General features: G+C 40.2%; 1 protein-coding gene across 2 annotated transcripts; it reads right to left on the bottom strand.

Moving 5' to 3' along the window:
• Nucleotides 1-23,737, bottom strand: tbc1d2b (TBC1 domain family, member 2B). 2 transcript variants are annotated; one of them, XM_034685862.1, is made up of 13 exons: nt 23,312-23,737; nt 22,421-22,571; nt 18,539-18,713; nt 17,363-17,514; nt 16,940-17,193; nt 11,566-11,997; nt 11,089-11,199; nt 10,679-10,875; nt 7,519-8,013; nt 7,312-7,429; nt 6,856-7,041; nt 3,690-3,811; nt 1-3,579 (listed from the first exon to the last, which is right to left on the bottom strand). In XM_034685862.1, exons 1-13 carry the CDS (start codon nt 23,651-23,653, stop codon nt 3,384-3,386), a joined length of 2,931 nt encoding a protein of 976 aa, XP_034541753.1. In that variant the 5' UTR covers nt 23,654-23,737; the 3' UTR covers nt 1-3,383. The 2 variants fall into 2 exon arrangements, with proteins under 2 accessions (XP_034541753.1, XP_034541754.1); XM_034685863.1 differs by lacking the exon at nt 23,312-23,737 and adding an exon at nt 22,664-22,848.
• Nucleotides 23,738-25,997: the final 2,260 nt, after the last annotated feature.

The raw sequence follows: 25,997 nt of genomic DNA, 5'->3' as shown, positions 1-25,997 counted from the left end.
ATCAGTCAGCCATTTTTTTTAATTGAATTCAAAGTCTCGACTGGTAATACAAAAGTTGCTGTATACGTAATGCTGTGGCATAAAAGCTGAGCACTTCTCGTCACTACATGAAACAGATGAACATGATGCCACAGAGATTTACATACAAGAAAGTGAAGCCTTATAATATTCTGAAGTCATCAATCGTGCAATACACTGCTAGAAAGGAGGGAAAAAAGAGGGAAATGAAAGACAGTGAAATGAAAGGTAGCTTATTCAAGGAGAAAATTCAACTGAGAGAAGCAGCCTGAGGAAGCCTCACAAAAGCTGTGTGCTGAAATAAGACATTGAAGGTGACCGTATAAGCTCTCTGACAGACTGAGAGGATTAAAATGAATCAATTTAAATCAGATGATGCATGGAATTTGTATTCTGAGAGACCTGCTCTTGTAAAATACAGCAACTTTTTCTCAATTCATCTCTCTCATCAAAACAACCACAAACCTGCCGTTTGTTCACAAGTTCAGTTGGGCAGTTAGAAATCAAATTAAAAGTACAGGAGAATGAGAGAAACAACAAACTGTAAACACTGTTTATACAGCATAAAGTGATTAAAACTTGGTCTAACGTAAACCAATTTGATCCACATTTTTACACTGCTTGTTGAACCAATGTGAAACATCCTCCTGAACAACTTTTGATATCTGCACTATTGTAATAATTCACACTTGTGTGTCAAAAAAGTAGCATCAGTTAACTGGGTGTGCTGAGCATTATGGTCACAATGCTAAACCGTCATCAGCAAGTACCTGGATGCAAAAGACAGAAATATGTTGCTACAAGTGTCCAGCAATCTCCTGAAATACTCATAAATCGTCTCACATGAAAAAAAAAAATCAGCTTTCAAATTTTGCCAAACAATCATTTAAACAAACATTATATTCTATTCTGAAACACTGTATGAAGGGTACCTGTGAACCATGTAAACACTGTGTAGAAAGATGCTATACTGCCACACTGAGGACCAGAAATGCAATCACATCCGCATTTTCAGAGCGTGCTCAGATCAGTAATTCCAGCACTAAATATGTACTGAAAGTCTCCTAAAAAATATTGTTTCAGGTTTTAGAAATTTGAACATTGTCAAAGCAAACATAAACTTAACATTTTGAAGCAGTAAGTCCATTATAGGGCAGGGGAATTAAAATGTCTCAATACACAAATTCGGTAACAGTTCCAAAGTCACAGTCAGATTCTTTCTCCCAAAAACAGTGGTCAGGACATTTTTTAGTGTATGCGTATGAATTTAGATGCATAACATAATTTTTTCAAGATGTTTTTGGTAACATTTAGGTCATTCAGTGGTTCTTAGGTATGACAAATGTATAGTATTAAGACTACATGAGCAGACACCTGCAGAAAGGAACAGATTACATTGGAGAACAAATATTGTGAAGAGAAAAAAAAGGTGCCAAAAATAAAGAAATGTGTGCCTAGGGTTCAAAGGTCTCAGAGTGAAAAGGAGACAGACATTTAACATTTGTCTTTGACTTGATGGATGTGAAAGCTTGTGATAAACTTTTGGTTTGTGTTCATTTTTGCGACCTCATTACACAAAGTGGTACCTCTGATCCCTTTGCTGATCTCGTCTTCTACACCCAGAAGTTATTTTTTCATGACTAGAAATTTTATCCTGCGTTCTTTTCACGTTTAGTTGTATCACTTCAAAGTGAAATGTTTCAGCGTTGTGCTCGACTTATGGGAAACCTACCATCGGCTACAGTTACAGGTATTAAAGTTTACCATAAAGAAATCGCAGAAACAAAAAGGTGTCTGTCATTTAAAGATGCAACATTTGAATACAGTCAGGCTTTCATTCCTATGGAAAACATGGGAAACTCAGTTGAAAACAACAATAGATACTGAAATATGGGAAGAAATCTTACTTTCACCTTCGAAAATATCCATGTGTAACAGATTCAGAGAAATGCAATATAATATCTTACAAAATGTCTATATATCTCCATACATGTACAGTAAATACACAGCAGGGGCCTCTCCAAACTGCCCAAACTGTAAGACTATTCTAGGGATAAGACTTCACTGCCTTGGGGAATGCGAAAAGGTTCAACAGTTTTGGCAAACCATATGTATTGAGGTTAGTGTCAATAATTAAACAACAATTACAGCCCAACCCACTATTGTGTCTATCGGGATGTGTCCCCGAATCATTAAGAATACATAAGAACACTGTTCATTTTTTGCTTATGCTGGGCCGAAAGGCTGTTATGACCAAATGGGTAGGAGAGGAACCTCCTTCATTTCATCTGCGGAAATCATTGATATCAGAATATATCTCTCTGGAAAAATTAAGATTTTGTATTAAAGGTCAGATGGACGTTTTTACAGCAAAGTTTGCCAAGGTGTTGGAGTATCTGGGAACTCAAGAGACAATTGTCTGAAATGCTAGACCTAATAAGGAATTTTTGGATCATTTCTGCTGATGTATTTTGTATTTGGATTTGCTGCATATTTCAAACAACCTGTATATGTACTGTGCTGGACTGTTAATATTTTGAAAATGTTCAATAAAAAGAATGTTGAAAAAAAAAAAAGGTGTAACAGAGTGAGCCTCGTTATTTGATTTGAATCCGTGGTGAGACAAAAACACAACAAAACAAAAAAAGTCTTCCTAAAAATAGTGATATAGCGCCGGGCCAATTTATGATGAATGTATGTGTATTACTTTTAACCACCAACACTTGTGAGAGTGGATTTATATGTGCAATTTTGAAAGACATAGTGGTCAGAGGGCTCTAAGACTTAATCTTCACATGCAGCAGAATTTCTGAATTCAGCATAAATGATTCAAGTGCATGAAGAGACACAAGGAGCAAACACAACAGATGTGTTGTGAAGTGGCAACAAACAAGTAAAACTTGAAGACATTTATAAAAGGAACTGTAGGCAGACTAAGCTAAAAACAACAACAACTGAATTGTAATAATAAAGCAGAGTAAAAAAATTACTGTCATTCCTTCAACAGGCACAATGTTGCCAGCTATTTTAGGATCACAGCCATGTGTTTAAAAAATACTGATTTGGACTGAAAGAGTGTGTCTTTGTTCTGAAGGTTGAAGAGCTGTGGACAGAGCATACTGTTTGGCTGTCACATACACACAAAAGCATTCATTTAGTAAGACTTACAAAAATAAAAAGGCAGGAATACTGATAGAAGCCTATTTGGCTTGTAATGTTTTGGTCCTGTAATGTGATTTCATCCAAAATTCTATAAGAGGTGGATTGTTCAGAATCTGCTTCAGATACCGACTCACGCAATTCTTTCAAAAATATTCCCTTTCCACTCTCATTGTCCTCAGACCAAGAATGTGACAAGCTTAGGGTCAGTTATCTTCCTCGTCATCACTGACGAAGCTTCGCCTGTCCTGACTCGTCTCTCTCTCCCTGAGGAAGGTCTGTCTGATGGCCTCCAGCTCGGTCAGCTCCAGACGCACTTTCTCAAGGTGGAAGGAGCGGCGGTTCTGAATTTGCCTCATGGGGAACGGGTTCATATCTCCAAACGCGATGTTCATCAGCTTCCTGCACAAGAAGGAAAAAAAAGATAATCTTTTTATAACTGCAGACATACTGTCATTAAATCATCAGTTATGCCATAGCTTTTTTTTTTTCCATGATCGCATTTCCTGTACCTTGAATCAAGGATGGTGCGTGTGAAGCATCTGAGATATTTGAAGATGGCCGTGGAGTCTTGCAGCTTCAAGAACTCTTCTTCTTTGTGCTTGAAGAGAGCAAGGGCAAATCGAAATATGATCTGTGGAGAAGAAATGATCAAAGCTGTGAAGTCTGTCTCATGACCGTTTAACATGACACATCATCCCTCTAACATGCAGAGCCGCCTCAGAAGACTGAAGACACTTTTACAGCGTTGACATAACACCACCTCAAACACCTCTAAAAAGCTTGTACAGTTTTTAAAGCTACTTTCGGTTTGCATCGATTTTGGCGCACACTTTTGGCAAAGTGACACCTCTGAAGTCCTTACTGGTCTTGTCCTGTACATGTGTACGTAATGTTTTCTGGTGATACATTTCATCCTTGCTTCCTCTCACAGTCAATCACATCACTCCCTGAGAACCTTTGCTGTGAAAACATAATAAAAGAGTCTGATTCTCCAGTGTGCTCTTACACATTTTGTTCTGCACCTCAAGGCAGAAGTCACAGGCATTAAAAGAACCATGCTGGTGATCTTGTTTGATTTTGCGGCTCATGTAGAGGCATCAGTATCAGTTTCAGTCTGTGTCAAACCCAGTGAAAAATTCCCCCCAGGAGCATTACGTGACTGAGATAAGTCCTTTTAATAGCAACAATGGATCTTTACACAATGGACATTACTAAATGTAAGTGAAAGTGGTGAACCCTCAAAGAAGCATGAAAAGTTAGAGCTCTCCTTCCTCTGTTCACTCATTGTTGTGGTGTCCTTGCTGTTTTGGTTCAGTCTTGGTACTGCTGTTTTGTTTTTCAGCCACAACATGAAAATATTTTGCACAACAAAATGTAAAACTCACGTAGGCTCACTGCCCAGCAACTAAATGGCAGACTACCATCTTACTTGTGTGGGTGTGTGTGGGCGTGTGTGCACTTGTGTGTATGTGTACGTGCATGTGCGTGCGTCCGTGTGTGTGCGTGTGTTATTTTACGGGTTTAAGGTATGCATTTTTACTTGAGTGATATTCTGATATGTTGGTCCATGTTTTACCTGGTCCAGTACCAGACATTTGCATGATTATGCTCTATGGCACTTGAATGCACTAACTTGCACTTTTGTATGACGTATTATGCTCTTGTGATGTATTAGTGTTTTCATTGTCATGCTACCATGATGTACTGTTTTCATGAACTCTGTTTTGACCTGCCGGGGACTACGGATGAAAATTAGCCTTATGGCTAACTCTGGCATATTAACATTGATGCAATGCTGAAATTTTCATTAATATGCACTGTCCCTTTAAATAAATAGATAAAATAAATATGTAATGAACATAATGGAGAATTTAGGAACTGAGAGGAAAATGGACTGATCAATAATATTTAACGGCAAAGTTCTGAATGACTTCCTTTCATGAGTTGGACACAACCACAACTACTTCTGTAAACTGAGTGACCAAATGGATGCTTATGTTACTTGTACATCCCTTAGATACGTGAATTATGCAAATGAGTTCAAAACAATACAATAAAAGATTTTAATAAGTGTTGTTTCGGCCGAAACACTTTTTTTCACAGAAACAAGACGGCCAAAACAGAATGTTTTGGTGATGCAAGCAAAAAACGCGTCTGGATTGCTTTGTGCAAAAGCGAGTCCTGCAGCACAGATCACGAGTTCCCAGCAACATTCACTTCACACAAGTGAGTCTTAATAGAGAGCATTCCCTCTCTTCTTGCCCCCTTTTGAGCAGCTAACTAAAGAGATCAGCTCCTCTGATGCATTTGTATCAGACCTTCGTCCTTTAACTGCAGCACTAACGCGAGGTTGAGACGGACCACGGAGTGAAACCAATGAAAAGGGAACTCTGAGAGTCTGTCAGTACACGTTTCACTGAGATCTATTCGGATCCTCTGGTCTTCGTCGCGACTGTACTTGATCCGTGTTATCAAGATCATTACTTGGATGTGGGAATAACGCAGCGCGCACAAGAAATGATCCAGGCTGCGATGGATGCGGAGAACCCGCTTGGAAAAGCACAGTGCAGGAAAAGGAGAACAGAGCGGCAAAGGGGCAGGTGTGTGTCCAGAGCTTTTTGACCGGGGTGGCCCAACTGAGGCTCTCACATAGGCAGGGGTGGCCAGTGCATTTCCAAATAAATAACATTTACCCTTTCTGTCTTCTCAACCTACTTTCATTAAAGTATTAAACAGTTGTTATATTCCTTTTGACTTAAAAAAAAAAAACATGACAAAGTGGCATAAATCTTCTAAGCTTAATTCTGTGAGGACTTACAAAAAATGTTTTTTCAAAGTCACATTTGAGGATAAAGAGCCTAGAAAATGCCTGTGCAACACAAACAGAAAATGCATGGCTTAATCTCAAATCCAAGGAGTGAAATGTTACAACTGTCCCCGGTCTCCCTACTAATAATTGGCATAATAATCTATTTCAGTGTTTTGGTTTTCGGCCTTGGTTTGCTCATTTTCGGTTTTCGGTTTCGGCCAAGAATTTTCATTTCGGTGCATCCCTACTAATAAGTTAGATGGAGTTGTTTTCAAGGTTTGTGCCCTGTGGTCAAAGACACCAGGTTTATTGCAGGGTTAGTAATACTTAAACCTTTTCTTCCTTGTAATACGTTTTGTTTGTTATTCTGTGCAAATAATATTTATTTATTTATTCAGATTATTTTTAATGGTTGTTTTGTTTAAACAGGGGCCCACTGTGACTGAAAGTAGGGTTTAGAGCAAGACAAGCAAAACTTGTGGGATGTTAATCCAAAACAATAAGCTCAAAGGGGCTAAACAATCTATAAAGTAAATGAAGATAGCTTTGAAATTATGTCAAAAACATGATTGTAACTCCACTTTCTCAAGATATTAGAGCTTTGACGAACTTTGAACTCAAATGATGGGTATTTGATATTATTACAGACAAGGTTAGTTTATTTGTCAGACCAAAACAAATACCAAATTAAAAACTAGTTAAGACTCAATATCTGTAGCGGAAGGCTCATTTAAACAAAGCAAACATACATTTTAACAATCTCCAGTCCTACTTGTACATTTGTAGTTTCTTCAGGATATTTCTAACATTTACAAACAACAATCTGGACATGGGAGATTAAATCATTTCAGTTTTGCCTCTCTTACCTTTGGTCCTTCATACAGAAAGGCATCCCAGATCTTAAAGAGGATGTCGCTCACTACACTGTCCACAAACACCACCAGGAACCAGTTAAAGGTGATGAGGGAGAAGTCCACCTTGTATAGCTCAAAGTGCGCATGAAGCCGGGGAAGCTTCTCACTCATCAGGTCTTTGAACACACGCTGGTCCACCTGCACAGAAACAAGAAACATATCTATTCTTAAAGCTGCTAACTGGGACTGATATTTCTACAGCAAGGGACAATCTGGGCTTGAATCCAGCAGGGAGGAGGAAAGCAAACAGTGTTGATTAATGACTTGCATTCTTTCTATGATCCGTCATGAGCAGCAGCCTCGGTCACAAGAATATGACATCCCTGACTCCACAGGAAACTCTACTCAGGAGGCTGAAACTTGTCCGTATGTCTTTAAATCCAACATAAAAACCTTGATGGAGTTTACCTGTGAGCCAAGCAGAGTCTTTGTGTAATAGTCTCTCGGCATGAAGACCTCTACGATGGCTATGAGGCTCCAGAAGGCGTCCTCTTGGTCCAGATAGAGCAAGGCAATAGCTGCCAGCCTGAAGAAACCACAAACAATAAAATCAGAGTAGTTGAAATACATAAAACGGGAGAAGGAGAAAGAGAGAAACCAGAACGTGTCCTGTACCTGTTCAGTCCTTGGCAGTAACCAATATCCGGATTCCTCCAGGAGAACGCCATCAGGACGTTCCTGAGTTTCTGAATGCCCCCTGCACTTGTGGAGGAGTAGTGCTTGTTGTTGGGCAAAGTACGCAGCAAGTCCAGCTCGATCTGCTTTGAAGCTGGGTTAGGCTTGTCCCGGGCCACATTTAGTAAGGTCTCATAATAATCAGGCGCCAAGTGGTCCCGAAACTTCTTCACGTGGATGGAGACGCACCATCTCCACACCTGAGAGCGATGTTCGTGGGGGACCCCGGATCGAATGAGGGTTTTGAGCTCAGGAGAGCGCACCAGGTCTCTGTTCATGGTGCTTGCCAAATAGTTCTCCCACTTCACCCCGACGGACACTTCCTGGTCTGTCATGGAGAGGGACTTCAGCTCCAGGGCTCTCACCTTGGCGACTAGCTTCTCCTCTTCCTCCTCCTCCTCTGGGACCGTCTTGAAGCCGAACACGTCATACTCGCTGAAATTAAATAAAGCCATCATCGGTCATGTTGTGGAATCAATCCTGAAGTCTTGAGACCTCTTTAACCAAATCCACATCCACATTGTCAGAACAGTACAGTTTGACATGCTCAGAAGGACTTGACTGAAATTGCACAAAAATCAAAGCAATAGACAGAAATACTAATTGGCAGAGCTAGTTTTGCCAGTCATGAAGAAAATGAGTGCACTGTTAATCAAACCAAAACCACTGACAGCACTGTGTTTGGGTCTGGGGATACTGAGGTACCCTTTTCCTATATTTTTTGTGCAACTGAAGGAAAAGAAAGTAAAAACTGAGGGCCTTTGTTACGGAGTGTTTATTGTATTTAAAGGCCCTGTGAGGAGTTTTTAACTGGCTGAGAAACAGACTGAAACTGATACTGATGCCTCTTTATGACCCTCAAATGCAAACAAGACCATCTACAACAAAATTGATACCTTCTCTGTTGTCATTTTTAATGCCTGAAACTGCTCTGAGGGGGTAGGTGTCAGAACAGATGATTGACATCTCGCTTTAGTAACACCCTTTTTTGGCTGTTTTCATTGCAAATAATCACATTGTGTGATAAATCTAAACCTTAAAAGACAACAGGATGAGGTTATTGTCTGAAGACACTTATTTTGCATGTACAGGACAAGAGATAAGAGGTATCACTTTGTCCACAGGGGGGCGCCAGAATCGATACAAGCTAAAAGTTCCTCACAGCAGCTTTAACTATCAGAGATTGGCACAGCCGTTAATTCATGAATCTTTAATTAGTGTGTCTTTAAGTAGTGTTTTCTTTATTTTCATCATTTTCATGTTACATGACTTCACTTTAGGAATGAAGCACTGTGGCAGTAGACAGCTTCTACGCTGAGGTTGTTTACCTCAGAGAGAAGAAGGATCCTGATCTTGCTCTTACATGTTTAGATGCATCGCAGACAACTTGGACAAGTTCAGACAAGACTTTGTAGATTTGAATGAAGTGATCCATGGATGTTTATGGATGGAATGTGTTTAGATTCAATCTTTTACTGGACTTGGATCTTGGCGACTTTTTCTGTTTCAGCCAAGTGGCAACCTACGGTCTAAAAGTATGAGTCCAATGTGGAAGTGTTAAAAACTGCAGTTCATCGAGGATCCACTTGAGGCTGGCTCCTGAAGTACCAGAAACCACATAAACACCAATTCTTTAAAGCCGATCTTTACAGCAGAAATAAACATGTTTACAGCCTGATACAAGAGACCAGTGTAGTCTGGATAGCTCGTTTCTCGATCGGCACACACTATGAGGAGGGTGATTTTTTTCTAGCACAGCAATTTCAAAGATATTGAGATTACGAGTCTTCCAGTGAGAGGCACAGCTGACTGCTGGAACACTGTAGCTGTTGGCTAGGAGGCTCAAACTCCGCCTCTTTACATCACAATCGCTCTACAGCAGCAATATGGCTACCGCCGACGATTTGCCTCAAAACAGCGCTTCAGAAACAGATAGGTGACGTCACGGATCCTACATCCATATTTGATACACTCTATGGTTTCAGCAGAGGGAGGAGCGGACAGAATTTATTAACTGTATCAAAGTTAGCATCTTTGTTCACAGATTAATGGTTACATTTTTGATTAGCTGTGCCAACCTCTGTTAAAGCTAGGGTTGGTAGTCACGGAAAACTAGCACAAATTTGAATGTAGCATTTCCTCAGGACTCCGTGTATCTAAATCTGACTACCAACCCCAGCTTTAACTATAGACAGAAAAGCTAAGCTTTAACTTCTCACAATGATATGTTGTGATTAGGGATGCACCGATCCGATCCTGTATCTGATATCAGCTAGATCGGGCTCAAAAAGCTAGATCGGAAATCGGTGACAAAGGGCCGGTATATAGTGCCGATCCATATGGCAGATCTATTCATCTCAGTTCTATGCTTTTCTGTGTTTACAATAGCCATGCGCGTCTCCTAAGTCATCAGCGCCGGCCGGTCGTGATGGAGGATAACTACAGAGCCTCTGCAGTTTAGGTGCATGTCACGCTTCTTTTGCTAACAACTCCGCCGGAAACTCGCAACATGTGCAGTGGTAATGTTTTGGCAGATGGCAGTTGCGCTGAAAAGTTTAATGGGAGCCCAAAGGAAGAAGTTTATGTCAGCTGTAGTGTACTGCAAAGAAGCAAGAAACTTTCTACTAATGGATTCAAAGTGTGAAAAAACAGGCCGGTTATTGGATTTAATTGTTCTGGATCCTTGAAATTAAGGGATTCCAGCCTCTGGTTTAGCACTTGGAACCCAGGTACAGTTCACCATCAAGTCAGAGAAGCCTGAAGTTGCCAAAACATGATTCTATCCTCACATTACGGAATAGAGATTGTTTATTCAATACCAGGATTGGATCAGCTAGTATCGGTATCGGCAGATAACAAAGCCCAGGTATCAATATCAGTATCGGGACCTAAAAAGTAGGATCGGTGTATCCCTAGTTGTGATATCAACTGCATGTATCATTTTGTGTGGGATGGCAGCGTCACTTACAGCTTCCTGCTAGAGTAACTTATCTTATGCATTCATTGTTCCATGAAGTGTATGAGTGCAAAAAGTTAAAAAGAAATGGAACATACTTTTTAATATGAGTATCCCATTAAAGCATCTATTCATCATCCATACCTGACAGAGTTAGGTTTAAAGATGGGGTGCTCCTGCTGGTCGGGGCTCTCAGCCTGCAGAGCGTCTTCTAACAATCTTGAAATGACCTCTCTGGCTGGACTCATCTCTGACGACGAACACACCGGGGTCTTCACTTCTTGAAGCAGCACCAGATACTTACTCTCAACCTGACACAGCTTGGCCTCCAGCGCTGTATACTGCAGCAGAGACAACAGAACAAACATGATCTTTTTATTGTGGTACCTGAAAACAGCAGGGTTTTAGTTTGTCATTCATTGTTCCTATTTGTTGTTTTTAGATTAAGTGGGTATCAGCTGAGGTCAAGAGTGGACTTCCCCTTAAAGCTACTCAGACTTCCTGTTTCCATCAATAGAGTGGTGCATCATTAACTGTCAAACAGAAGATGGTACCTTTGCCTCTAGAGTCTTTTCTCTGCTCTCTGCATTCCTGCGTAACACCGTCAGCTCCAGGATCTCTTTGTTCAGGAACTTGTTTTGGGATTTGTAGCCTTGAAGACTGTCCTGAAATTACAGAAGCATACCTTCAGTTTATAATTAAAACCAGAGCACATTTGTATAACTCCTCCACTTAAACTAGACAGTTCTACTTCTTTCTTCTCAAAATAAGCATCTTTGTCATCACCATCAACCATATATGGATGCATCCAACAAATGCGAATCATGACATTAGTATGAGGGGCTCATTGGACATGTAGAGATTAATTAAAATAACATTAAAACCTCTCTTCCTTAAAAATAGATAGTCATGGCATGGCCCGAAATTTCGTCTTTTTGTTCATGTCTATATGAACATGCTGTTACATTTTAAAATTATTAAAATAAAACAACTGTGTCTTGAACTTTTCTTGCAACTTGGTTCCTCTTTACCTTCAGGATGTCCAGCTCCTGCTGATCCCTGTACGGAGATGCTGGCCCGGCATCATTTGGACTGCCGCTCTGGTCGTTGTCCTGCTGTGACAGCTTCATGATGACCTCATCTTTGGCCTGTATCGTCTCCATCAGCATCCCCAGCTGGTCGTTAATATCGCCCACTTTGATCTTCAGACCCTTCAGCTCTTGCTGCAGGCTCTCCTTCTCCAAGGCCAGACGCTCCATGTGGCCACACAGAGCCTGGATCTGTCCATCTTTCTCCTTGAGAACCATCTCAGACTGGTTGATGTCTTCCTGGGGCATTGCTGAGTCAGGCGTCTGGTCTGTGGCTGCAGATGGATCTGGAGCCGGAGTAGGGGCCGGGTGATGAACTGGTTGTCTGTCACACTGGGATGTCCTCAGAGTCTGCTGCAGGAGTCTCACCAGCTCCTGGTGGAGTAAAGAGGACTTTGATTCTTTCAGATTAGGGATCATGTCTTATAATCTAATCACAGGATGCACAAAAACACATATCTTAGATACAGGGTAGATTCACACAGATATGAATGTGTTGACAAGCCAAAGTAAGAAGCCATTAATCAGTGCGGGCACATTTAATGAATAATAACAAACAGACTGCATCACACCCTAAAGAAGACCATGTGAGGTCTTAGTACGCAATAGATTCTTCATGAGATACACCCTGATTGATTCAAGGCTTTTACTTAGTCTTTGGCTCTAGAAAGTGTGTCTGTAGTCAGCCTTCGTGGCTTATCTATATCAACAGTAACTTTTCAGTACCTGGCGTTTACCTTGTGTCTATTACACTGCCTATGTGAGAACCCAATATCCTCCCCATTCCTCATTATCACACATATAAAGAATGGACAGAACAAACGTTATCCCCACTGAGGTCAGCACATTTAAAGCTCCCCTTAGTGACTAGCTGCAGTATAGATCTTTAAGTCCGCCTCCTCCATTGTAACAGATGGAACGTGGGTCAAACTAGAACATTTAAATACAAATCAAACTAATGTTTGTCAAACATAGTTCCCATCATTATAGTTAGTTCTCATCATGATGATTAATGTTCAAGTGTTCACTTTTAGAGAAGTTAACTTTAATGTTATTTGAAGCAGTGAAGAAGGGTATGCACGTCATGAATGACAGCCCTGTTGACAAATATGCATTCTTTAGAGAAGCGGTTCCCAAAGTGTGGGTTGGGACCCCCTGTGAGACAAAAATGGGGGGTCGTGAGATGTCTTCCAGAATGTTTTTTTTTTCAAGTTATCTAAAAAGATTCATGATTATTATTATTTTTTATTTATATTGTTTTCCTATGTTTATCTTCCTTTTAGTTTGTACTGTTAATTTTTATCATTTCTTTATTATTATTATTATTATTATTATTATTATTATTATCATCATCATCATTATATCTTTTTATATTTATTTATTTTTTCTTCTCTTTGTTGGTTTTGTACTTATTTGTTAACTTGTGTTGAACAAAGAAATACTGAAAAAATGCAATATAAGAAGTTGAATGACAAAAGCTATCTAAAATTAGTACATTTTACTCATTTATAGTAAAAATATCGACATAGCTTGAAATAAAACCTTGAAAATAGAAAATGGAATGAGTTTGACTCCTAAGTTTAGGGTTAATATACAGTTAATTATCAAAAGCATCAGTAGCAGTAGGTTAATTCATAAAGGAACAGGAAACACAGCTACATGCTCATATTGGTAGGGTCATTTTCTGCAGACCAGCTAAATGAAGCCACATTAAATCACTTTGAGGGACAGTGGGGGTTGCAAGTCTATGGCATCTATATTTGAGGGGTCGCAGGCTGAAAAGTTTGTGAACCCCTGCTTTAGAGGAATGGAGAGAGACATAGCCATGAGTGTTTGCTTCATATCAACATAAGAATCAGACTGGCTGTGGACTGGACCAATCTGAGGGGTCTTTAACTTATTATTTCTAAGTTAAATGTGTGTTTTGGCATGCAAAGGGTGACAGTAATGCAGCCCCACTAGTCAGATCACTAGCAGAATTTGTCAGCACCCATCGAGGTGGTGTTTTGGGTTCATTCCTCAGAATGGGAGAAGACGGATGTGAGATTGTCCATATTAGTATACAGTCAATGGTTTGACTTAAGTTGTTGGTCAAGGTGATGCTTGGCCACATGGTAAATGTTGCATCATTATAAAAAAAAGTTGATTATAAATTAGAGTATTATTTATTCTTACTACAGTGTTATTAAAGTATATTTTCCCTTGAACAAACACAGCTGACTGTGCACAGTGTAAAAGTGTTCCCTCATCTACCATGGTAGAGGTGAGACACCACATCAGAAAACAGAGAACATCCAACTTCAGGGATTTTTTTTTCACGACTGATCTTGAAGTTGTGGGGAAATGTCATCACCAAACTTGGACATTTTTAAAAACTGCTTTAAGTGCAAAAGCAAGTGTGCTTAATCTGGATTTTGACTTCTGCACTGTCATGCAGACCTGCCATATGTAACAAGAGCACTACTTTAGAACAACTAGCTTTGTGTAATTAAATAACATGAAGCTCTGCAATAACAGTGAAAATAAAGATGTCAGTCATGAACAGCACGGTGAAAACAAAGCCACAGTGCAAATGCTAGGTTCACACATTTGCACTCAGGAAAACACCTTTGTGCATGTGACTGTGAAAAAAAAAAAAAGATTCAATGTTGACTGGAAACTGCTGAATGCTTAAAACTAACAAATTCAGGCCCAACACTGACTATAGCACATCAAACAATGGTCTTAGCAATACAATGTGTGCTTCCGTCCACCAGAATTGAACATTGACAACATATTTCCAGGAACAGAAGCAGCCAGCTGACTCACACACTCAGAATTACTCAGTTCATTCTTCTTAAAGGCTGAGGTCCAAGTCAAACCACTTTACAGGGGAAGCATACCCACATACATTATGTTTTCATCTGACCATAGTCATAGTCACTGTGTCTGACCAGCTGGTCTCAAAACAGTGAAACAAGAACAGAGAGTAATAAGAGGCATGGACACAGCTGAGATTGTTGTTAGCAGAGTTGCTGTTTCCTTGTTTCCCATCTGACTGGCATGACTAATCACTTCTGTCTCTGTGTAATAGTGAGAGCATCTGGAATACCCCAAACTGCTCATTCAGACACTACAACCTCAGGCTAGAGCTGAATGAAATAAACTGAGTAAAAGCAGTCCTCACAGCTTTGTGTTTCCTCAAGCGTGCAGATGAGTCCCTCATTGTGAAATCAATCCTTAAGGCTTACAGTAAGCAGTCAAAAAACATCAAGTCAAGACTTTGAGATGTTACACTGACTAAAAACAAAACTCTTGGTATTTGGACTGGACAGGAGAGCTTTAAGAAAGGAAAGACCACAATCCAGTGTGTGGACCAAAGTTTAAGAACTTTTTTAGAGCAGCAGATATATTTTTTGTATAACTTGAATTGTGATTTAGTCTAATATGATATAAACACAGTGAACAAGAATCCTAATGATTTCCAAAAGATTTCATTTGCAAACAGCTTTTTGGCCAGAGGACAGTCCAAAACCCAAAGATATTGAATTAACTAATCAATTAATTAAATGGCTGCAGAGTTTATTCTTCACCATTGGTTGACAGTATTGGATTTAAAGGTACAGTGTGCAGAAATGGGCAATATCTTTCGTCAGATTATAGACTGAAACATTCCCATCATAGACATAATAAAGAGTAGACGCTGCATCGACCGCTACTACCTATTGGCACTGATGAGCCGTGGGTCCCCCATCTTGGTCCAGTCACCCGCTCCACTCAGTGTAATCTGTTTGGCAGGCGCAATTAAGTGTCAGCGCATTTAATCAATCATAACTCGCTGAATACTGAACAGATTTTCATGCGTTTTTTTTTTCTGCAAACGTCATACATGTAGGTATGATACATGACACATGGTTCGGTGTATTTTAATATTCATAGTCGGCTTAATAGTACTAGAATATTCTCATATGTGATACATGTGATGTATGATAGGTATTTTGCCGCACAGTGCTCTGGCACCTTGAAGTCTCTGCTGCTTCAGTTTACGTTTACAAGTAGGATCATGGGTAGGATGACCGGACCAAGATGGCGGCCATATTTCTTGCGCCCCAGCAGCCAATGCAGAGTCTACTCTTTATATGTCTATGACTCCCATGCTCACCCCCCTGTTGGTGAAGCTACGGTGGCCTCCAAGGACAAGAAGCTCCTGTGATGCATGATATATAAGATCCTCTACTTGACATTTTATTACCATCCAAAACATCTATCAATACTAATTATTTAACGCACAACAACTCTGTTCTGAGTAGTGTGTAAAAGCGGGTTGAATAGTCAGACAGACTAGATAAGCTCTATTTAAGTGCAAGCTAATTTACCATTTACCAAATATGGATGTTGCTAGCTTGTCCATTTAGTGCTATGGTAGGAACATGGTGGTGCATGATGGCAGCCTCCATGGAAGGGGACCCGTTCCATTGTATACAAAGGGCTCATTCTAGAGGTGTTTTTCGATCGTAGGAACATTACCCCGGAACTAGGGACTTTACCCCTGAACTATGTGCGTTTCGATCGGAACAACCACGGTCTAAATTTACTTCAGGGGTAGATAATCTCCCCACTGAAAAGCCCCTGCTTGGGGGGTAGTACTTTTCAAAGGTCCTGGGATTTTCGGTTGAACGTAGCGGTGTTTGTGGAGTTCACACAGTTTTTGAAACACAGAGGGAGTTCCTGGGAATGGATACTAGTTTAGTTTTTATTAAGATTTCAAAATATCATTTAATATAATTTTTTCCTCCATACGTCACTGTCCTGATTTGCACAATCTACCCGGGACTTCAGCCCGTGGTCGAAAAGCAGACAACAATGGGGACACAGGAACCTTTTAGTTCGGAGGAAAGTAGTTTTGGGGGCTAAAAGACACCGGAACTCTTGGTCGAAATGCACCTTAAGTTGACAAACTCATTGCTGCTGGGTCTTGCTGGATACTTGGCATGAGCTGAAGAGTCTTTTCCTCTAAAACGTTTTCCACAAGGGCGTATATACCACTGTATTTAATAGATGGTTGTGACATCAGGAGGCTGTTATTAAGTGGTACTGCCAGCCTGATTGGTATCCCAGCATGCTTTCAGCAGCTGATCAGACCCTTAAATAGTTGAGAGATACATATAGAATATAGAATACAAAGTGACGGACAAATCAATTAAAGGAAGGACTGTCAAATCATCTTTACCATACTGAGGCATGACTAGAAGCATGGGTAAAAATGCAATGTGTGCATATCTTTGCTTTATAAAATGCTTTTACATTGGGGGCAGATGGTGAGAGTGAGACACTGTACCTTCTGACTGGCCAGCTCCTCTCTCAGTTTGGTCTGTTCCTGTTGCATGCGGCTCAGTTCTTCCTGTTGACTCTGTAGGCGGAGCTGCATCTCAATAGGTTTACTTCCATTGGCCTCCACTGGGGAGCTTTCAGCACTGCGCGTTTCTGCGCTTCTTCCAAACCTCCCGGAGCCCATCATGTCACGAAGCAGAGGCCTCCGAGGTCGAGCCGAGTTGCGCACAAAGTCGAACGTAAATGCTGATCCAAAGGAATCTAAGAGATAGGATAATGTTATTACTCTTGGCTGTTTAAAACTGTAGAAATAAATAATGGACGAGAACTGAAAATGAATAAGTGACTTGAGAGACTGGTTTGTTTGTCTATTTGTCATAGTATTGAGCATAAATGGGAGTTCTGATAGGTCAGCAGAGTTTCGGCGTACGTCTGTGTGCATCTGGATGATGCTTCTGTTCAGGGAAGTCCTTGGGTGGGGCGTCCACCAGCTCCCACTCCTCTGCGTTGCTGTTGCCGGTGTAAAACACACTGCGTCTGCTCTCACCTCCTCTGCCCGGCCGAAGAATAGACATGGAGTTCCTAATAGAACAGAAACAAGAAGGTGAAGAAGATAAAAAAAACTGTGCTGGACGTAAAGTGGAACCAACAATGTACAAAGTCTCCAAATAAAAAACGGGGAAGCCTAAAAGTCTGGTAATTTAGATAATAACATCATCACAAACAACTATTGTTAGAGTCTTTTAAAATACTGGACACCACAACTGCATCTGTATAGATAAAACCACACACAGTGCAGCTCTACACCCAGAAACCACATTTGAGCATACAATCGTCAATGAAAAAAACATCATGTCAAGTAGACGCAGAAGAAAAGACTTCCACCTTAACTATCTTGGCAATCTTGAGTGTAAATTGACAAATACAGGGTCACACAGACATATGTTCTTCACACCTCTATTGTAAGATCACAGGAAACACATTTTCACCTCACATCTAGCTGACAAAACAAATAGCCTTCACTTTGTCAACATGTGTCAAATATAGCCCGATAACAGATATCACTTAACTCAAGCTTTATGAACATAACTGTGATGCAAATTTCACATTTCCTGTGATAACTTTTTTAGCTTTGATCATGAGTTTTAAGTGCAGAAATGTATGAATAGTAAATGTTAGCAGTCAGAGTTAAGGAATATATCTGGCTTTCATGTCAGTCAGTGAGAATTGGTTTGCTTGACTGTAAGCAAAGACAAAATCTGTAGTGTTTTAGACGCTGCATTTTAGAATAAGAGAAGCTAAGTCAAAATTAGTGGTAAAACAGAGCTCTAGGCTTCAGTGAGTTGCATCAGTTGAGCAGCTGTGCTGCACGGTCCAGAAGAGGAACTGTCAATGGTTGCATAGTAAAGTAACATGCATTTCCTCTGCTGCAGTCAACCGCAGGAGGAATTAGAGGGGTATTTTCTTTCCTCATTGTAGCTCAAACTAGTCATGCCTGTTCAGCTGGGACTCTAACAAAGGCTGAAAAATAAACGTCCTTTTGAAAAACAACTGCTTAGGAAATGGTCATCACGCAGTGTTACAGAAAGCTTTCATGCAGGCGTACCTGAGTTCTGCACTGAAGTTTTTGAGGGAGAAGTTGAGGGTGTTTGAGGAGGCAGCAGAGGGTCCTCTGGCAGGTTGGATCCCCACTGTACCCCCGCCTTCTGATTCAGCCTCCATGGCAAAGTCACTACGGATGTTCTCAAGACTGGCACTAAGCTTCTCGAGGCCTAACAGATCTAAAAAGGTAGAAAAAAAAACACACTTAGTCAATTTAAAAAATAAGGCATAACATCCAGTTACTCATAAAACCCAGTGTTGGCAGGGGCCCAGTTACATCAGATGTTTGTTGAGGGGATGAGATTACACTTCCTATGGATGGATTCCAACATAAAGAGCATTTTTATCTGAAATCATCCTGGAGACTGTTTTTAGAGCAGGGTGTGTTTGTGTGATTGTGTGTGGTTCTCTAACCATCATGACATACAGCGCATAGTGTTTTTGCACACAGGCTAAACATACATTATCCTCGTAGTATGAAATTGGCTCAGACGGTGAGTTTCAATTTCTCTCTGTTAGCACTCTTAAACTGATATTTTCAGACCAAAAGAAAAAAACAGCCGTGTAATTTAGTTTAAATGTGTGAGACGTAATCAAAGCAGTAACTCATACTAGCCAGAGATTTACTGTGGTGTTAAATTAAGCTGAGTTAATCTTCCACTCTTCAGGAAACATTCAAGATTTAATGTCCTCTTCACCGCTGGAGGGAAAATCCAGTTAAGGAAACAATGCTGACGGCCTTTGGTGACAGAACGTCCCAGCACCCACACGTTTCATCAGAGCTCACAGCTTTATAGGTCAAGGACTTCTGAGTCAGAAATTACACAATATTACAAAATATCCAAATATCCAAAGAACTTTTGTTTTCCAAATCTTTACTTTGTTAACGGCTTCTTTTTGGTAGAATATGTGATGTGAAGTGATCTGACTGGTGTAGATGTTGATAAATGTCAACAAACTTAAGAGTCAGCATCTTTAAATAAATACTTCCAGACCTAGATCAATGAACAGTGGGAGCATGCCTTTTTAGTAGAAATATATACACTTTATTTACACTAGGAACCTTTTACAAAAAAGAAAAATATGAGTTGAGTCAAGACAGAAAAAGGAGGCATTCTCAATTTGGTTATTAAGCTAAAGCAGTCCAATCCTGTAGAAGTCTGCCTACTAAGTGACATTGATTCCTGAGGACCAGGAAAACAAAGACTCCTCTTATCTTGTTTGAATTCTTTTGTTGTTCTCTGAACCAGTCTAACCCAAGCAGCAACCTTAGGTCTTCAAATATGAAGCCAATGCGGAAGTGTTAAAAAGTGCAGTTCATGAAGCGTCCTATTGAGGCTGGCCGCAGAAACACTGGAAACCAAAAACACACCCATTCAAAAAAGACAATCTTCACAGCAAAAATAAACATGTCTACAGCGTGGTTCACAAAAACTTTTTTTTTTCTTTTTTGAGATATTAACATTACGAGTTTTGCGTAAAGAACCACTTCTCAACTTTTTAAATGATAAATGATGCCACAGAAGCAGTTTGGCTATCAGCTTGGCCGTTGTTTACTTCCGCTTTTCGAAACCGGAAATCCAGCGATGGCCTGTGTTGAGTCAGCATTTCAATATGGCAGCAGCCAACGATAGGCTTCAAAACTCCACTTCAGAAACATATTGGTGAAGTGATGGAGACTACATCCATGTTTTATACAGTCCATGGTCCAACCACATGAGTTGATTATGTGACCTAATAAGGGTCAGGGGTCAACACTTTGACAGAGGACAGAATTAATCTGGTGTACAAAGCCGGTGAATAGAACATCAGAATTTTGCTGGAGCTAATTAAAATATATAGCTGTTTCTATTTGCAATGTGGATGCTGTTGGGCTGCAGTTTTCCTGTCCTTTAACAGTAACTGATGTTTTTGTAAGAGTGTCTGCAGAAAAAAAGAAGACTTCCAAAAGCACATCCATTGCCCAGTACAGGTGCTGAGAAATGTGTGGGTGCATTGAAAGTTGCGAAAAAGATAGAAGCACATAGTCTGACCTGCATGTATTTGCAACATGTGCATGACAGCATCAAAAGTCTGTTCAGATAAACACATGAATGAAGGTGAGGTGTTTGAGTCTTTGAGTGCACCAAACTCCAAAACAAGAAGCATACATTTGATATTAACTCCTCTCTTTTGCCATGTTTGGTTCTCACTTCATCAACGCTCCACTCAGACCTGTCCACATGTTCTTACAGTAGGGACTGTTAGCCACAGAACTTGTTAATGATTAATCCATCAGATACAAGTGTTTACTCAAGGGCTTTAATCTTAGAGAAAAAGGTGGAAATGAGCATCAATAGGGCTCATACTCAGTGAGAGAGACTATTTGCACATCATTTCACTGTCTGTGTTTCACCCTGTAAGAATATTGGAACTTCCCCTTCATATTGCACATTGCTACACAGACTGCACCACTCCTCCCTTCTTCTAATGACCATATTTGTACTATATTGTCACTGTTTAATCTGCGAGCTCTCTGGGTGTTTTTAAAAGTAAACTTCAGACTTACCTTTTTAATCTAGCTTTAAATTTGGAGTAATTTATTTTTAGCCCTGGACTGCATTATTATTCTTATTTGTATTATTATTTTAACCATTATTATTTGAATCATTGCTTTAACATGAATTTATTTATTTAATTATCTATTTATTTCTTGCATTATCTGATCTTGTTAAAGCTACCTTATTTTTAACTTTTCATTCCACTATTTCTTATTTTATTGATTGTACTGTATTGATTTGATTTGATTTTAAAGTATTTTATTTATAATCCTGCTTTTTATAATTTTACCATTGCTGTTGTTTTCTGTCTCTGTTATTTTGTGAAGCACTTTGGACTGCATTATTACTATTTTATTATTCTAATCATTATTATTTTAAGCATTGCTTTAACATATATTTATCTTATTTAATAATGTATTTATTTATTGTAGTCATCTGATCTTGTTAACGCTACCTTATTTTTAACTTTTCTTTCCACTTTTACTTATTTCATTAATTTTACTGTGTTGATTTTTTTTTTTTTAAAGGCACTATGAGGAGTTTTTCACCAGCTGAGAAACAGACTGAAACCAACACTGATGCCTCTTTATGACCTTCAAAAGCAAACAAAACCATAAACAACAACACTGATACCTTCTCTGTTGTCATTTTGAATGCCTTAAACCACTCACTAGGTGTCAGACCACATGATTGACATTTGGCTTTAGAAACTCCCTTTTTAGGCTGTTTTCATGGCAAATAATCACATTGGGTGATAAATCTGGCTGTTAAAAGACAGCAGGGTGAGGTTTTAGTTTAAAACACTACTTTTGCATGTAGAGAACAAAAAATAAGAGGCATCACTTTGTCCACAATGGGGTGCCAAAATTGATATAAATCAAAAGTTCCTCACAGCAGCTTTAAGTATTTTATTTATAATCCTGCCTTTTATCATTTTTCCCCTTAGTGTTGTTTTCTGCCTCTCTGTTATTCTGTGAAGCACTTTGGGCTGCATGTTTTTATGTATGAAAGGTGATATATAAATAAAGTTGAGTTGAGTTGCTGCAGGGTAGATGTCAGATGACAAGATTAACAGCACCCTACTGAAACAGCCCTTTATTACATTTTCCTCAGCAGAGATCACAGTGAGCAATAAGAGACACCTGGATGAGATATTATTGTTTAAAGAAGTGCTCACTTCTGTACAGGATGAGATTAGAAAAGAGGTTACAGGTGCTACTTTGTCCTAAAAGCAGGAGCTTTAAGTTTCATGACTGCTGTTTACTTGCTTTCTATTCCTTGTATAACCTACTTAGTAATAAACCTGATTCTGATTTTGATTCTGATACGTGTGTGTACCTGCATACCATTATCTTTGCCCACAAGGCCTGTAGGCGGGTAGGCAAGGGTTGGAGAGCTCCAGCTGTCTCTCTGGCCAGAGACTCGAGTGTTGCTGAACTCCCAACGTTTCTGCTGGAGCTGCTGGAGCCAGAAATGCATCACCTGCCTGCTCGGAGCCTGGACACAAGTATTCATGTTGTTATTCACACACAGTCATGTCTTAGAGACCAAAGGTTAAGAGACAAACATCAATAGGAATAGACTGACACCTTGGCTAAGAATACGAGCCCAGTTGTGGAGTTAAATAAAATGTATGCAACAGTCCAAGAGGAGGCCTTTAAATAGCAGGTAAGTGTTCAGATCTGTCATGTGAATGAGGACACAGACGCTGGTTTCAGTCTCAGTTCCAACCTCAGGGCTCTGCAAGCTGTTATAGGTATTAACCACTCAAACCATCTGCTACAAATTATGCAGACTTTAGTATGCTAAGTGAAACCAGACGCACCTGTGTTGCCACTGTGACCAAGTCTCAGTCACATGACAGGACAGAGGACCAAGGAACAATCACATGAGGTGTCCTGACCCTCTGCAGAGGGAGGTGGTCATGAGGACTGATGAGCTCATGTCAATCAGCCTAAACTGTGGAGTCACTCACAGTATGTTTTGGGCCAATCAGCTGAATTATGTACAGACTAAGCTCCAGCCTGACAAACATGACCGACATGTGTGATTGATATTTTCAGTCAGATTCTCCTAAAAGTTGTTAAATCTGTTCAAAATCCCAGCAGAGGAAAGCTGAGAATAAACCTTGCGGGGATGGGTGTGTCTGCACAAAGAGAAGGGAAGTGACAAATGACAGCAAAAGCAGGGTCAAGACTGCCAAGCATGAGCTCCACACATGCTGAAAAAGTTTCTACCTTGAGCAGAAACTCCTTCCCAGCTGTGCGGATCTCGAACTGACCCTCCTCTCCCTCCACATCGTAGCTGAAGCACGCGTCCCCGATCTCGATGTGCCCGAGCGGCAGGGCGTCCTGTTGAGTCTTGAAGTAATACAAGTAACATTTCCTCGGATCATACACGAACCACCTCGGCTTGTACCCCCTCAGAGGCCCCTTGCCGGACAGTTTGTTCAAGAACCCGCACAGCCTTGAGGCCTGCTCCCTCGACCCCTCCAGCTCCGCCACATCCACAGACCTGGAGGACACGATCCGAGCAGCCGAGCATGAGTTCCCGTCGCTGCCATCCTCCTCTTCGTGCATCTTTCCTCGAAGTTTCTTCTTCGTGCAGCAGCAGCAGCGCAGCGGATGCCCACTCCTCCTGTTTCCACCCGCATGACTGCCAGCCTCTTAGAGCAAAGGATCATGGGAAATGTAGTGTGTTTGGTTTGGACGGTGACGTGTCTTGGGGGATGTGACTTTTTGTAAAGCAGGTGGGCCGCTGGATGGTGCTGTTTGAGTAGATGTGCAACAACACTAAAGGAGAGCTGCAGGGTGACTGACGAGAACAAACATGGCATGTGACAAATAAATAAAAAGGCGAAACAGAGGAATATCTACTGTTTTAATGTTTGAATAAAAGAGCAATACATCATTTTTAATTGGAAACAAATAAGAAAGAACACCCCCTTACCCCCTCCCAGTGACGGAGCCACACAATTTTGACTTGGGTGGCCAAACTGGGGCCCTGACTGTTAAAGGGTGGCCAGGCGTGGAAAATATTACCCCAAACCTTTGGAGGGTTACTTCCAATAATCACATCTACTTTAACTTATTTTCATAAAATAATTTTAAAAGTGTTACATTTTTTTTTAGATTTCTAACATTAACAATAAAAATGTAACTCAACAGTGTCAACATTTAAATCTGCTGAACTGAACTCTTTAAGGACTCAAAATGAAGATGATTGTCCAAAGTCAAAGCATCAACAAAAATAATATTCAAATCCACATAAACTACTGTCTCTGCAGCTTGATGAAACCATAGACTGTATACATAATGGACGTAGTACCCGTGACGTCACCCATCTGTTCTGAACACTGTTTTGAAGCCAATGAACTGCGGCAGCCATATTGGAAATGCGAAACTCAACCAGGCAGAGTGTGACATAAAGAAGGTGGAGTTTGAACCCCCTAGCCAACAGCCAACATGTGTTCCCGACCGGGAGCCAAGTCAGTCATGTCCTTATTTGGGCAAAAACTTGTAATCTTAATATCTTCTGAACCGTCACGTTAGAAAAAAATTCACCGCCCGTATAGTGTGTGCCATTAGAGAGATTAGCTATGTAGAGCCAAGCCATTTTTTGAACCAGGCTGTAAACATGTTTATTAATGCTGCAAAGGTTGTCTTTTTTGAATTGGTCTCTATGTGGTTTCCGGTGTTTCTGCAGCCAGCCTCAAGTGGAATTTCAATTAATTGCAGTTTATAACACTTCCACACAATAGCTGATTTCAAAAGTAATGCCTCTGACATGGCAAATAGCCAATCATGTACAAGAATTTCAGGGTGGCCAATGGGGTGGCCAATCAGTTTTCAGAGGTGGCAATGGCCACCCCTTGCCACCCCCTGTTTCATCCACTGCCCCCTCACCCTAAATGTTTTACATTTGTTGAGGAGCTTTAAGTGCAGTGAATATAAACAAAGTCATAATTATACTCTATAAACAGAAAAGAGTCATCATAAGGAGATATAGGTGATTTTCCTGGGATAACATACGTGTTGAAGTTCTCAGGATATATATATTGACACTCTGCCAGAGACATGTGCTGCTGTAATTGCTGAAAAAGTACATACCAAATATTAAAGTTACAAGTGGATAAAACAGTAGGACTCACTTCATGTGACATATGATGTGCTCAGAGCAACCATCTGCATGTTTCATGAACATTATGAAATGAAATCATGTTTTGGAGACAAAAAAAAGGTCAATATATTCAGATCTGTCAGGTGTTCTAATAATTTTGGCCACCACTGTACATCATCATAACACAGCTAAAATAATAAAAGTGAAAGTGCTTGACCAGCCCTTAAGTCCATCAAAAGCAAAGGGCATGATAGTTTCATGCTTTCACAATAGCAGGAGGATGAAGAATGCACATTTCCTTGGCTTACTGGTTAAAGTTCATAACAAGTCACCCTGATATATCATTCATTTGTTTATTGTTTGTTTGTTTTTTCAACGCTTTTGTTATTTCCAAAACCTTACAGGCATATTTCGCACAAATCCGAACATCCAAAATAATGGGGAAAAGAAAAAGAAACAATAATGAACTACCAGCTCACACCAGTATTTAATAAATTCAACTTACAACCTTTGGCACTTATTTTAGGAAAGATCCATTAAGTCTATAGCTGTCTTGTGACCAATAAATAGTTAACATGCACTTGTTTGTGTGTAATATCAGTGTGGCACACACAGTTAGGTTCATATGGACTCAGATCTCACTCTAGAGCCTCAGAACTGTACAAGCTGTTCAACATGCTTCAGGTTGATTAATGACTACAGACATGAACATGATGTGACATGATGCATGTAGGTCATAGAAAGTAAACATCACATTACTGTTCATGGAAACACATGTTATGTTCCCTTTTTTTTCCCCCAGTG

The sequence above is a fragment of the Notolabrus celidotus genome, chromosome 6, assembly GCF_009762535.1.
Source record: "Notolabrus celidotus isolate fNotCel1 chromosome 6, fNotCel1.pri, whole genome shotgun sequence".
Classification (NCBI taxonomy): domain Eukaryota; kingdom Metazoa; phylum Chordata; class Actinopteri; order Labriformes; family Labridae; genus Notolabrus; species Notolabrus celidotus.
The sequence above is the reverse complement of the archived record's forward strand: the minus strand, read 5'-3'. Positions and strand labels throughout refer to the sequence as shown.

What these genes read in the sequence shown, in the direction of transcription:
- tbc1d2b (XM_034685862.1), bottom strand. Translation starts at nt 23,653, where the DNA reads ATGCACGAAGAGGAGGATGGCAGCGACGGGAACTCATGCTCGGCTGCT. An exon ending in GGAAGGAGTTTCTGCTCAAG is followed by an intron (nt 22,572 to 23,311) that starts GTAGAAACTTTT and finishes ACTTGTGTCCAG; the next exon opens with GCTCCGAGCAGGCAGGTGAT. An exon ending in AGGAGCTGGCCAGTCAGAAG is followed by an intron (nt 11,998 to 16,939) that starts GTACAGTGTCTC and finishes TTACTCCACCAG; the next exon opens with GAGCTGGTGAGACTCCTGCA.